Source organism: Xyrauchen texanus, chromosome 23 (genome assembly GCF_025860055.1).
Source record: "Xyrauchen texanus isolate HMW12.3.18 chromosome 23, RBS_HiC_50CHRs, whole genome shotgun sequence".
Lineage (NCBI taxonomy): Eukaryota > Metazoa > Chordata > Actinopteri > Cypriniformes > Catostomidae > Xyrauchen > Xyrauchen texanus.
In genome coordinates this window covers 3,195,757-3,211,493 of record NC_068298.1, presented here as the reverse complement: position 1 = coordinate 3,211,493, position 15,737 = coordinate 3,195,757, and the positions used below count along the sequence as shown (strand labels likewise).

Here is a 15,737-nt window from a genome sequence, read left to right as displayed (position 1 = left end):
AAAGCATGAGGTCAGAGCACATGAAAGGAAAAGACAAGCAAGGACATCGCCATCCATTTGTGGGTCTGTTTGTGTGAACTCGTAGTTGCCATGGAGACTGAGGAAGGAGTTAAGGTGATGCAAGCATGTAACCGGTCAGACTTACCAGCATGTGATCAAACCATGAGAATGATAGACTCGATTTATTGCTCATTGCAAACAATAACGTGGGTCTGATAAAGTCTAAATGAGTGTTTGTCAGAAACGCCTTAGACAAAGACATATTTAAAGACTTCATTTGAAACGGATGGCTGTGAGTCAAGATTACTCACACACATCCACTGATTAAGAATGATAAGGGTTGTGAAACACGACTGGGAAGAGCAGGAAGTCGAGTGTTTCATTCCGAACACACACACACACACACACACACACAGTCCTGGATTGTTCCAGTGAGCAAGACACAAGTACTATGACTAATTGGGTTGAAGACAGAAAGACCATTGTGAATCCATCCTGAGGACACACACACACACACACACACACACACACAGCCACACACAGCCAGACATTATCTGACTGCATATTATCTCTCTAAAAACCTCACATATAAATGAAAGGGGAATTAATAGAATAATAGATCCAAAAGCCTCTCCACTCCATTTCCCTCTTCTTCATTTTGTTTGCTCCGCCTACTGTCACTGTGTAGTGAACTGGGACGGATCAAGTCCAAATTAACAGACGCTTCAGGACGGAAAGACAGAAATCCAAAGAAAGATCAAAAGAGGAAGAGACACGCTAAAGAGCCAATGAATTTACTCTCTTCTTTAAACTATTTTAAAAAAGTCTCTGTGATATGCTGATCTCTAGATATGGTTTGGGTCCCTCCTTTAATGTAAGTCAATGGGACTTTTTCCCGGTTTTATGGTCAGCTAGGTGAACTTTGTAAGTCCAGCCTCTTAGTAATGTCACAGCAGACCTCTCTTCAACAAGACATGCTTTGAAGAATGATTGATTTATGTAGCACAAACATTACAGGACAAGCTGCACACCGAAGTGTAATTCTTCAGGTTAGATGTTTGTTCAAGTCCCCAACTCTCTGTGTATGAGCAACAGTAAGTGCCATTTGCATGGGCAAACACCATTAATGATTTAAAGCTTTTCAACAGTCAGATACACACATCTGTTGAGTTTCTCAAAACACCTTTCACTAAAATATACAAGAAACACAAACAATATAAATTGCAAACACACACACACACACACACACACACACACACACACACGTAGGAAATATCTGCATCAAAAGCAACACCCACAAACCACAGACGCACAACTGCTGAAATAGCTTGACAACACAACTCAGAGCGCGCACAAAACAAACACACTTGCTCAACTGCAGCAAACAAAACACACACACACAAAACACTAAATCTCACAAAGAGAGCATTGACAACCCTAACTCTAACATAAACACCACCTCAACTAAACTAAGTGCTTAATTACACGTTTGGCTGCAGTTTCCCAGTGAAATGTCCATCGGGGTGCACCAAAAGCGAGTGAAATGTTGTCGTAATCAGACGAGGTTTTTAAGGTGTATATTAGATGGAGGTTTAAATGAGTAAAACATATCTCCCTAACCAAAAACTAACCAATAGCGATCTTAAAGCAAATGAGAGGTGAACAAAACAGACATCCTTACCCTTAACCAACACCTAAATCTAACCGATAGCATAAGGACTTGACTGGGAAAAGAAATCGGCCCGGGATTTTACATAGCAGCTGGCACAAAGGTTGAGTGGGGTGGTGTTCACTGTCCTTTTCTGCATATCGTGGTGCCGTTTTGTGGTCCGTTCTGCATAATGAGGCCCATTCGGCCCATTTTGCCCATTTGTGAGAAAGAGAATAAAATGCACAGTTGTTGTAGCCCCTCTAATGTTCACTTCACCAGGAAACTGCGGCGAAACGTAGAGCACGATGTATAAAATCAGTTTGCAAAAATGTAGAAATAGTAACATTAATTCTATGAGACAAGGTTGCAGCAATATCTGAATATCATTGCATTAGATAACAAGATTTTAATTAATAAAGGAATAGATTAACGGTTCAAAATGAAGACAAAAAGCATTTGTGGCACTTTGTGTTTTGTCATCCGTTAGTGTCTCATGTTGCTAATGCATGTGCTGAACTCCACCTGTGGTTACTCTGCTTGGACACCCGTGTGAACTTGAGGGGAACTGACTTCATATATCCACTAGAAATCACTATAATACCAGCTGATTTAAAGACATTGAGCAAAAATGTTCAGCAAAGTTAGTTCTAAGATAAGCTCCTGAAGCATTTGAGCAACGCAGATCGCACTTGCTTTCATATTGTGTTATTTGATGCAACAACACTCAGACAATTTAAATTGTGACTTCAGTGTCCAAATACTTTTTTGGGGCCAATGTATAGGGGCTTTTCCACTGCACGGTACAGCTCGACTCCGCTCGCTTTTTTGGGGTCTTCCACTGCGGATAGTAACTGGTACTTTTTTAGTACCACCTCAGTCGAGGTTCCAAGCGAACCGAGCCGATACTAAATGTGACGTGAAAACCCTGCAGATCACTGATTGGTCAAAGAGAATCGGCGCTACCGGTGTCACTGGATTTGCGACATGCAACATCAACCCGCTAGTTTAAAGTTAGCAACAGCGACGGCAGTATCATTTGTTCACGTGACTTTCAAATTGTGAAAAAAGAAATGGCTGTGCACAAAACCACGCCGTGGTCAATACACGAGGTGCCGACGGTCCCCTTATTAGCGATGAGCGAAACTATAAAGCCTCTCAGGAAGTGTCTCAGCTGTTGGCCGCACACGGCTACCACCGGACCTACCAACAGTGTAGGGACAAGTTCAAAATAACTTAAGTGACTACAGAACCATCATTGACCACAACAGCCGGAGTGGTTCAAACAGAAGAAAGTGGAAGTGGTTCGACCAAATGGATGCCGGCGTTTATCTAAACCGGCGAGCAATGGGAGGGAGAGTGCCCTGGACCCAGCCACAATGGAGAATGGTACGTTTTGTTACGTTAACTCTATATTCTGCTCTATATAAGCTTCACTTTATTTAGTTGAGCAGCTACTGGAAAGCTTCTAAAACAACCAGACCAATTTAACTGTTACACTTGTGTGAAATCACCATGAACTACTGCTTTATGCAGCATAATGCGCTAGTAGCTAACAGCTAGCGGTCGTGTTATTGTTTATTGTTTTGTGTCGTGTTTAAGATGATGTCATGGCAGTAGAGGCAGCGCAACTATGACGATCAGCCTATAATCCCACCCACGTTGATGCGGCACTAAACTGCAGTGGAAATGCAAGCTCAGAAAAGTAAAGCGAGTCGAGTTGAGGCGAGTCGAACCGTAACGTTCAGTGGAAAAGTGCCATAAATCATATATACATTATTCTTGGTCTTTTGGACAGTCATGAGTCCCCTATATTATTTCGCTTTATGGGTGCAAAACACTCCTTCAGCTCAGCAAAGACATAACGAGTGTGTATGAGTGTGTGTAGGTTACATCCGCCTGCAGGAATGTCGGAAAAACAGCTCACACTGAACTGTCTCCAGGAATGAGGTTTCTCTCTCTCTTAATGACACAGTCAGAGCAGATAACAATGTGAGAACCAGAGTCTCTGGAATACTAACATACTTCTCTGTGCATTAAAAACGGTTTACTGCATGCTATTAAAAAATCTTTACAAAATAAAACATTGTTGCCACATGACCTAAATACAACCTAACTTTGTAATCTGGATGTATTCAATGAATACAGAAAATCTGCATAGTATGAGTGCTATGGTTGTTGCCATTCTGAACATACCCATTTATATTCATTTTTAATGCTAGTAAATGTAACATTTATTCACATATTTAGAATTGTGCAAAACATTCTATCGCCATGGTGATCAGAATCAGGACACACAACGTGTGACACTAACACAAGGTCATCGCCAAGGTCGCGGATGAGAAGTGTCCTCTAGTCTATTTACATATGGAATATTTATACAAATAACACAATAGATGCGTCACGCTCCCAAACGCACACAATACGCCTGTAGAAATGTGTGACATCTGTAAACACACTCTATTCACATGAGCACACACACACTAATGCTCTGTACACATGGTAAAGCAGTGTTCAGCACACTTACATCTAAACTTACACACACTAATGCTTTCCATATGCAGAAAAACAGATCAATCATTCAAGCATACACTTTAGTGATTTTACCACGGTTTAGGGTGTTAGATAGCACTTACCTGTGGTAAAATCCCACTCTCATGTCTCATTGCATTAATCTGTAGCAGTAAAATAACTCCTGAAAGAGTCTATAAGTGCACTAGATTTATAAAACACATCCTTTCATGAAAGACGTATCCTGTTACAGGTCTGTCCGTACAATAAAGAACATATTTGCTACCTCTAAACACTGAACAGGAAGTGTTATCTGATTCTCTGAAGATGTAAAGGTCTATTTCCCTCTGTATAATGTATAAATACTCTATGGGCACAACATGACGCTCTCTGTATATACAGAACATTGTCACAAGAAACAAAACATTCTAAAAGTGGACACATAGTAACCACATAGGAACACCTTAGCAACTGCATATCAATGCCCTGAAATGTTGCACAGGCAAGCACCACTCACATCCTTCAGAAAAGGGAAGACATCCTTTGAGTCGTGGAAGACATATGACAGTCTTATTTTATAAAGAACATCGTACAACACTAAAACTGGGTTTGATGGGATGGATGCCCAAATATGATTTGGAACAAAAAATATGTTTTAAACATGGATATATTTAGCTGTTTTTATATCTCAGGAAATGATACGGGACCATTTCATACTCAGTGAGAATTTTAAACTTAATATTTTAAAAGACAACATGTTGTTTGCTAAATTAAATAATGGCTTTTATACTGTATTGCCACTAAAAAATTTAAAAATATATAAAAATAAATGCATATATTAGCCAAAGATTTACAAATAAAATTCCTCAAATTGTATTGTTGGTTAAATTAATGTAATAACACTAGCAAAATAAAATAAAAAGAAACTGAATATTTGCAAAGATTATTCAATTAAATGTTATGGAATTTTGTTATAAAAATGAAATGCCTAAATGTGACATATTTTTGTACTAAAGCCAAAAGAAGTGAATATATTCCTCCAATATTATTAAAAACAATGGAAATATTATCTAACAAAACCTGCATATTTTTATGCCTAATATTGGAGTAACGATACAAATATTTTCAATTTAATTGTAAACTTTAGAAAATAAAAACTGAAAGTAAAAATGTCTAATTAAATCAATGTTTTTAAATTTGACACTTTCTGAAATGTTACGAAGACCCTCCACAAGAGGATCTTCAGAGAGAAGCTATAAACGTCTTCAGTCAGATATCACAGTGAAATGGGTTTCATCGGAAAATGCTTCGATGATCATATTTGGCAGGAGGTGATGAGATATGTTCACTAACATGACATCACAGCAGAAGGAGAGCAAATATAGATGGTGTGAAATATCACGACTGCATGAAACATGTAGTGAGTCAGTATTTTGCAGTTCACAACCTTTTTGTACAGTCTAAAACTGGAGAATGTATTCAGTAAAAAACAAAAACACCTAAACATTTAAGGGTGAATCTCACAAAACATTTCCAGGTTACATTTCACTCTAAAATTTATTTTTGTAAAAAGTATTACAATAATAAGAATTGTGGGGTCTGTGTAGCTCAGCGAGTATTGACACTGACTATCACACCTGGAATCCAGGGTGTGCTGAGTGACTCCAGCCAGGTCTCCTAAGCAACCATATTGGCCCGGTTGCTAGGGAGGGTAGAGTCACATGGGGTAACCTCCTCGTGGTGGTGATTAGTGGTTCTCGCTCTCAGTGGGGCGTGTGGTGAGTTGTGTGTGGATCGTGGAGAGTAGCATGAGTCTCCACATGCTGCGAGTCTCCGCGGTGTCATGCGCAACGAGTCACGTGATAAGATGCGCGGATTGACGGTCTCAGAAGCGGAGGCAACTGAGACTCATCCTCCACCACCCGGATTGAGTTGAGTAACCACGCCAACATTGCATTCCAACATTGGGAGAAAAGGGGATAAAATAAAAAAAGGAATTGGGGGGATGGTAGAATGTGCATAATGGTCCAACATAATTTCTTGTTTCTTTCTTTTTTGGTGAGACTGAAATATGACTGGGACATGTTGTGTGAGATTCACTCTTAAAAAAAGGCTAAACGAAAGATAGGGCAAAGAAAGACACAGATATTCTGCAATGGATGAGGACCACACACACAAACATACACACAAGCTGTCTCTATGCTGTGCTCAGATCCATTAGAGATTCTTCCATCACTATTGAATCTCACATATCCTACCCAGTCACAACACACACACACACACACACACACACACACACACACACACACACACACACACAGCACGTGTCATTATAGCAGAGCCAGATGGTATCCAAGTGACCCGAGAGACAGAACGACCCTCTAAAGACTTAGAGACATTACGTCCAGAACGGGCAAAATGAGAGAAAGACAGATGTGTGTATCAATAGACAAAAAGATCCATTCTTAAATGAAAGTATGGGGTGCCAGATGTGCAAAGCTATCTTGCAAAAAACTACCAGATTTTTGAAAGATTTAAAAGCAAAAACTGCTCTATTATGCCAGATTTATCTGAATACACACAAAAAAAACTGTGCAGTGTTTTTAAATATTTTAAACTATTCAAATAGTAAATCTTAGATATAAATCCAATATAAGTTTGTACAATAACTACAGTGCATTTAATAGCCTCTATATAGTTTCTATTCAATTATTTCTATTCTATTGTACTCTAAATGTTAAATCTATACCTTAAAGGAATGTTCCAGGCTCAATAAAAGTAAAACTCAATCCACAAATGCAAAGAAAGCCACATACAATGGAAGTCTATGGGGAAATGATTGTACATTTACCCTATAGGCTTCTATTGTATGTGGCTGTCAACACGGTTTCTTGTTTATTTTTAGAAACGAGGGACAGGTCAAAAATATTTGTATGGCATTTCAATGAGAGAGAGAGAGAGAGTGAGAGAGAGTGTTCTGTATCATAGTTACCGTGATGCTTTATAATGGGATAGACCATGTGACACGCACACACATGACGTGTGGAAGCAATAACATGAATTAGGCACAACCGGAAGTCAGGGGTCAACGCGTGACCTGTGCCACTCTCATTTCCTTCCCCCATCCAAAACCTAATTTCTGTCCATCAGTCTGTTCCTCTTCATGATGTCCATATCTTAGCTTTAGAGTTTATGAGTAGAATTTATCTGTTCACGTAAAATCCTTACTAATATATATCAGTGTTTCTCAACTGGGCTGTGACCCAAAACTTAAGCGCAGAGCAGTTCTGATAGGTTGGCAGATAGCAGGGGAATCGTGCATAGTTTAGAATAGGCTTATCAACTTTTAAAAGAGAGGAGAGGACAGGTGTCCCCATGAACAGGCTCTGTGACATGCCCTCATCCTTGAAAACCATGAAGATACGACTCTGACAGCATTAAAGCGATCGCTCACCCAAAAATGAAAATTCTCTCCTCACTTTACGGTGACCTTACAAGGTGGTGCAACCAAATTAAGCACTGACTTAATTACAAACTAACTAGTAGTTACTAAGCCCTTAGTGTGAACTTTACATCCTAACTTACGTGAGACCTTTGTACAGCTGGTGCAACCCTACCCTGACCATTGTAGCTCCAAAAATCACAATGGAAACATAAAAGTAATCCATAAGACTCCAGTGGTATAATCCATGTCTTCAGAAGTGATATGATAGGTGTGGGTGAGAAACAGATCAATATCTAAGTCCTTTTTTACTCTAAATCTCCTCTTTCACTTTCAATTTTACATCTGATAGTGCCTGTTTAGTTTAACTTTTGCATCTGAAAGTGAAAGTGAAAGGGGAGATTTAGAGTAAAAAAAATTACCTAAATATTGTCCTGTTTCTCAGCCACACCTATCATATCACTTCTGAAGACATGGATTATACCACTGGAGTCTTATGGATTACTTTTATGTTTCCTTTATGTGATTTTTGGAGCTACATTCACTTGCATTGTATGGACCTACAGAGCTGAGACATTCTTCTAAATATCTTTGTTTGTGTTCTGCTGAATAAAGACAGTCATACACATCTGGGATAGCATGAGGGTGAGTAAATGATGAGAGAATTGTCATTTTTGGGTGAACTGTCCCTTTAAATTCACTTGTAATGAGGATGAACATGGTTTGTGTCGACCACAATGTCGTTTCGTTTGGTGAACCACTGGCCATCCAAACCACTGATATGCACAAGAGGTTTGCATTAGTTAATGCAGAAATAGTATATTGTTGGGCCAAATCAATTTGTAGTATTATCATTAATTTCCTAGAACAACATGGTGATGCGTAAAAGACTACATTTAACTAACTTTTGTGTGAAATATGTGGTACTGCGTTGGGTCGGCACTTGATGTCTAATATATAAATCTGGGTCCTGAAGTAAAGTTGAGAATCACTGATCTAAATCCCTCTTTTCCCTCTAACTACTATGTTTCCAACTCTAAAATCTCATTATTTAATTGGTCTATAAACCCCTTATCTTACGGTGTCTTTATTGAGTCCTCCCTTCTTGTTTGATACTCTCCAGATTTACCTCAGCTAAATTATTTTCGTTTTGTTTCTTATTATATCTGCTCTCTTTCCCTAGTGTTCCCCACCTCCTCTTCCTTTCATCTGTGTCTCTTTCTTTCCTCCCTCATCCTGTTTAGTCAAAGCACTGACTCCATGCCAGTCTGTTGAAGTTTCTGAAGGCCAACGAGACTTAACAGTACTAAAATGACGTGATGTCCACTTGAAGCATACTTAAAGGGATAATATACCCCAAAATATCAATTATGTCATCATTTACTCACCCTCATTTCATTCCAAACAAGTAATCGAATGACTTAATTTCTTCTGTGGAACATAAATTTAGGGACCGACAGCCTCAGTCACCATTCACTTTCATTGCATCTTTTCTCTCGGTCTCAACACCTCCTTTATTGTTCCACAGAAAGAAGTCATATGAGTTTGGAACGACATGAAGGTGAGTAAAATCAAAACAAACAAACATGTATATTTTGCATATAGAAAATGAAGCCTGTTTTAGGATCATTAAGATTTTTTTACATTCTGTGACATATTTTCATGACAGTGCGACATGTTTTACCCCCCAATTCTCATTATCACATTGCAACCCCCCATTACCGCAGCGTGAAACGAAAATATATTATTTAAATTGTGAAATATTTATACATCAAGGTAGACTACCTTGGATCCAGTGTTGGGTAAGTTACTCAAAAACGGGTGTGTTCGCTGTCCTTTTCTGCATATCGCGACATCGTATTGTGGTCCGTTCTGCATAATGCGGCGGCCCATTCGGCACGTTTCGTGGCCGACCCACCGGCACCCTCGGTTCTCCCGATGGCCAGTCTGCCCCTGATTGGCCCCAAAATGCGTCGGCCCACCGGGAAAATGCCAGAGTACCAGTCCAGCCCTGTGTACAAATGACTAATTCCTTCTCTAAAATTGTAATACGATGACTTCATGGGAAAGTAATCACATTGCAAATTACTTTACTTCTAAGTTACATAAATTATGTTTAAGAAATATGTGTAACCCACGTAATTTACTTAAAGTAATTAACTCATCTGATTACAAGAATTTAAAATGAAATGCATTATACCAATTTATGAATTAACAGTAATCCGATTACAGTAACTACTTACTTTGTAATCAGTTTACACCAGGGCTGGGTGTTCGCTGTACTTTTCTGCAAATCGTGGTGCCGTTTTGTGGTCCGTTCTGCATAATGCAGTGGCTCATTTTAGCTTATCACGGCCCATTCGGCCCGTTTCACGGCCGACCCACCGAACCCCTCGGTTCTCCCGATGACCAGTCCGCCCCGATCGCCCCAAAGTGCAATCAGTATGCCAGATTACCAGTCCAGCCTTGGTTTACACAGAACACTACTTGGTACTGCCTTTCATTTTTGCTTCAACAGCATCTTTTATGACTGAAATACAGTTTAAAAAACTTTTATGCTCATCTTTGAAAACAATGGAAATAATCAAAGTAAAAAAATCCAGATTTGTTGTGGTAATGTGAATTAAGGGTGGTAAATTGTACTTTAGTGTCCTTGAAATTATGTCACAATGCAAAAACTCAATGGATACATTTTCTTTATGCAAAATCTACTTTCGTAATTGTTTTGGGCTTAAATATGACTAGGACATGTTCTTGACCGGTTTCGTGAGAATCACAATTACACATTGCATTAATTCAGAGAAGCCAATCTCAACTCTAGAGCAAATAAAGATTCGACATGACAAAAACAGCCCTGAGGTTGTAACATTACCCGAAATTCCTACACAGGAAAATCCATTATGAACAAAGTGACTCAACAGCGAGGAAAATCATTGGCTGTTGGGACGAGTGTGCTCACCTCATTGGTTGAGTTCATTAAGTGCTGCCTAGTCAAAGTCATGTTTAGTGTGTTGTTATGACTCAACATGGGAGTTTTGACAAACACAAAGTCACTCCTGCTGGAGAGAGTGGAATAGCAAGGCCTGTAGGTCCGTGTGTTGGGTTCCTGAGGGCCTCCTACCACCTCCATATATCTAATGGGTCCATCAGTGTTTAGTTTGAGATGAAGATCTTTATGGGTTCTATGCTGGTAGGTGTTCCTGGAACGGAAGCCCGTTCTAGAGTAGCAGCACCCCGAACCACCTTTATGCCTGACGCACCGTACCAAAACCACCACCATGGTCAGCAGAGTCACTAGGGTTACACATCCCAAGGAGATGATGAGGTACAGAGAAACATCTGTCATTCCTGTCACCTTGCGTGAAAATGTTGTCGTTCGGAAGTCTGTGGATTTGTCTGCGCTCTTCTCTTCTACGGTAACTGTAACTGAAATGCTGGTGGACATAGCCGGCTCGCCATTGTCCCGTACCACCACAATGAAATTGTAGGCCGGGCTAGTTTTGCCACTCGATTCATCGTCCATGAGCTTCCGAGCAATGCGCAATTCGCCCGTGTGGATGTCGATGTTAAAAGGCGAGGAGACGTCCCCTGGCGCAATGGTATAGAACAGCCAGGCATTGTGGCCGCTGTCAGGGTCGACGGCGACAATTTTATTCACACGATGCCCGACGGGGGCAGAGTGGGGAACGGTTAGCTGAAGCCCTGAGTCTTCGGAGTGGGTGGGATAAAGGATGATGGGTGGGTTGTCGTTTTGGTCGACCACGAAAACGTGCACGGTGATGTTGGATGTTTGCTGCGGCGTTCCAGCATCGCGTACCTGCAACTCGATCTCGAACGCGTTCATTTGCTCGTAATCCAGAGCGCGCATGGTGAACACATTCCCGTTCTCGGGGTTCACGTAGACGTATGATGATACAGGGCTGCCGTTGATGGTGGTGGGTAAAATGGAGTACGAAAGACGTGCATTATCGCCAACGTCTGGGTCTGATGCCGCAACGGTCACTATTGGCGTCCCAGGCGCGTTATTCTCAGCTACATCCACAGAGTACGAAGACTGCGAGAACACTGGAGCATTGTCATTGACGTCAGATAGACGGACCACAAAAGTTTTCTGAGAGGATAGAGCAGGAGAGCCGGAGTCAGTTGCCGTGACAACAACGATGTATTCCTCCACCGTTTCTCTGTCTAGGTGTCCTTCAGTTACAAGTGTGTAGTGCTCCCCAAAGGCGGATTTTAGCTTAAATGGAAGACCTTGAGATACCTGAAGTGTCACTTTACCATTGTCCCCCGAATCCAAGTCTTTCGCACTGATTAAAGCAATAACAGTGCCAATTTCAGCGTCCTCTTGGATAGGGCTGGTGAGGGAGGTTAATGTCACCTCCGGGGTGTTATCATTCACATCGATTATTTCCACTTTGATGTTGCATGACCCCTCCATGGCAGGAGAGCCACCATCCCTGGCCTGGACTGTGATGTCATACACATTGGCTTCTTCATAATCCACATCCCCCACAACACGGATTTCCCCCGTTTTAGAATCCACACTGAACATTTTAAGTGTTCTTTCCGGAGTATATTTACTGAATAGGTAAGATATTTTACCATTTATCCCAGAGTCTACGTCAGTGGCGTTCAGTTGCGTCACAAGCGTTCCTGGAAGAGAGTTTTCCAAAAGACTAACCCTTTTCACCGGCTCGTCAAACACTGGCGCATTGTCATTGACGTCCAGGATTTTAATAAGCAGGAGGGTGGTCCCGGATTTCTCCGGTTGTCCCCCGTCCACGGCAGTGAGCAGAAGACGGAACGCGGCCTGCGCCTCACGGTCCAAAGGCTTCTCCAAAACGAGCTCTGGAAATTTACTGCCGTCGCTTTTTGTTTCAACGTTCAAAACAAAATAGTCGCTCGTGGAGAGGCTGTACGTGCGCAGAGAATTAATTCCCACATCGGGATCGTGCGCGCTCTCCAGGCGGAACCGCGTTCCGGGGGCGGCTGCCTCGGATATCTCCAGTGACGAATTCGCGTTAGGAAACTGCGGCGCGTTGTCGTTCACATCCTCAACTTGAACAAGCACTCGGTGCATTTCCAACGGGTTTTGAAGGAGGATTTGAAGGAGCATTGAACATGTCGAAGTTAACGCGCATATGCGCTCCCTATCAATAGTCTCTCTAATTACTAAGGCACCGTTAGATGGATTCACCTCGAAATATTGCTCGTTAGATTCCGACATGACACGTAGGTTTCTCTCTGTAATCCTCTGAGCGCTGAGACCCAAATCCCTCGCGATATTCCCAACGACGGACCCCGGTTTCTGCTCCTCCGGCATCGAATAGCGGAGCTCACCGGACGCGCTCGAGAGGCGCATGGTGAGGGAGAGCGCGAGGCAGAACACGGGCCACGAGCGTCTCCACTCCATTGTGCGCGATCCGTAGAAGGGGAAAAAGTTTCAACTTTTTCGCCTTATCAAATCCATATTCACGTTAAAGCGACGCTACCATGGCGTGCATAACGTGATCCGATTGACGCGGAGTGAAGAAAAAAAGTTTGAAATCATTCATGATGGCTGTAAACTTTTCGGTAAATCACGAGAGGAAAAAAACAGTCCAGCTTCTCTCCAAAACTCTCTGAATTAGCTGCGCCTCCGCTGCGCAACAGGGCGGAGACTGTGAGCCACACAGAGACTCTCTCTCTCTCTCTCTCTCTCACACACACACACACACACACACACACACACACACACACACACACACACACACACACACTCTCCCTCCCTCTCTCTCTCTCTCTCTCTCACACACACACACACACACACACACACACACACTCACGCGCGCACACACACACACACACACACACACACTCTCTCTCTCTCTCTCTCTCTCTCTCTCTCTCCTCGAGTTAGAAGAGAATGCGACTGAACTCTCACAGCTCATGTCGACCTGTTTCCAGCACACATGCCAGTGATCCCATGTGCTTTAAAATATTTACGAGCCCAGATAAAGAACATTAGAGACCCAAAAGTAACGCTGCCAATTTGTGAACACAGCCACAGACCACAACGACACTGAAAACATCTACAGAGGACTCAGGCAAAGCAGTGTTTTGCGGTAATTAATGAATAAACAGTTATATTATTACGCAAAACCATTAATGAAGTATTTATAAGTGTAGAAAGGTGGTTTAAATATGTAGAATCTAAACAAAACTCTACATTTGCAAAGTGCACTACAAAGATGAGCCACTAGACGGCGCAGTTCCAAAAGATGCGTAATTGCTCCCTTCTGACACAAAACAGTTTTTGTAACCCCAAACATCATAAACACCCTTTGGAAATGCTTGAACATGCTAATTCTAGTGGTGTAAAACAAGGAAAACAGCAAAAGAAGAACATACTGGACCAACCATATTGAAAGTGCAATGCATAGTATATAATAGAGACAGAGATCTGTACATACATACTAAAAGTCTGAGATCACAAGTGAAATGCATCATTAATGAAATTAATAAATTGTACTGAATGCAACAATATACTGTAAGTGAGGTTAGACATGCTGAATCTTTTAGTATTTTTAAATCTCTTAAAACTAACCTTTTCAGGGTTGCTTTTCTGTGATTATTGTTGTAATAAAATAATAATACAATAAAAATTACCTTTTGTAAAAGCAGTTTATATGTATATACTATACTGCAAATTTGCTTCCATTTGATTAGTGACAAAAATTTTTTGCATAATCTATATATATATATATATATATATATATATATATATATATATATATATATATACACATACACACATACACTTACATATATACACATATATTTACATTTATGCATTTGGCAGATGCTTTTATCCAAAGTGACTTACAGTGCACTTATTACAGGGACAATCCCCCCCAGAGCAACCTGGAGTTAAGTGCCTTGCTCAAGAACACAATGGTGGTGCCTGTGGGGATCTAACCAGCAACCTTCTGATTACCAGTTACGTGCTTTAGACCACTACGACGCCGCCACCACCACCACCACATATACACATATATATATACGCATACATATACACACATATACACATATACACACATATACACACATATATATATATATATATATACTTTATATGTATGATTCTAAAATATGTATTATTTTTATTTTTTTAAATCCAGAATTTGAATGTGGACACTTTAGGCACATATATATTAATATATATATATATATATATATATATATAGAAAGACATTGAAACAGATAAACAGATTTCACTGAAATCGTAATGCTGTCAACGTTTCCTAATTATATATTATATGTGTGACACAAGACACTGAGATTATGCTGCACTCGTAATAATAAAGAAACTTTGCTAATTATTTTGAGTGAAGTGACAATAATCTGAAGACTAATTTTGTACGATTCCACGGGACACCACGTGATGCAGACTGTGATTGAATATTAAGGAAGCATATTTGGGGCTGGCTGCTATTTTGGATGTGGAGAGCTCGTGGGGAACATCACAAAGTTTTGCCAAAAAGTTCAAAGGTAAATTACTTTAAGCATGCTGGGAAATCAGTGGAGTCTTTTTTCTGTGTATTCAAGTTTCTATTCGCTTAAAGAAGTGGTTAACTTATATTACATTTCGGTTGTTCAGTTGGCCAGTTTGGGCATGCATGGAAATTCCCACTAAGCCGGTCTCACAGTTAACTGCCTTCTGTCTGTCTGTCTGTCTGTCTGTCTGTCTGTCTTCCGCTGTTAATTAATGATTAATTAATTAACATGCTCGTTTATATGCCCCACTGTCTGGCTCCTGCATATGCAGACGTTTAAAGAAATCAGTGTGGAAGAGAAGACTCATACACGAATAAAATACACTCATCATTTACTCACCCTCATGCCATCCCAGATGTGCATGACTTTCTTTCTACTTAACACAAATGAAGACATTTAGAAGATTGTGTAACCTCTGTAGGTCCATACAATGCAAGTGAATGGTGATCAGAACTTTGAAACTACAAAAGTACATAAAGGTAACATAAAAGTTATGAATACGATTCCAGTGTTTTAATCCATGTCTTCAGAAGAGATATGAATATTTAAGTCATTTTTAATATGAATTTTCCTCCCTGCCCAGTAGGTGGTGAAATGCAC

At 40.6% G+C, this 15,737-nt stretch overlaps 1 protein-coding gene across 8 annotated transcripts in view; it reads right to left on the bottom strand.

The window, feature by feature from the left end:
* Nucleotides 1-15,737, bottom strand: part of LOC127663409 (protocadherin gamma-A1-like) — a 68,096-nt gene that overhangs the window by 12,458 nt on the left and 39,901 nt on the right. For 2 of the 8 annotated variants that reach the window (XM_052154989.1, XM_052154990.1), the window contains exon 1: nucleotides 10,561-13,244. The exons of the other annotated variants lie outside the window; for them this stretch is intronic. In XM_052154989.1, the coding sequence (XP_052010949.1) occupies nucleotides 10,561-13,014 (2,454 nt within the window). In that variant the 5' untranslated portion in view covers nucleotides 13,015-13,244. Of the gene's footprint in view, nucleotides 1-10,560; nucleotides 13,245-15,737 lie in introns of those variants that run through there. 8 annotated transcript variants of the gene reach the window in all.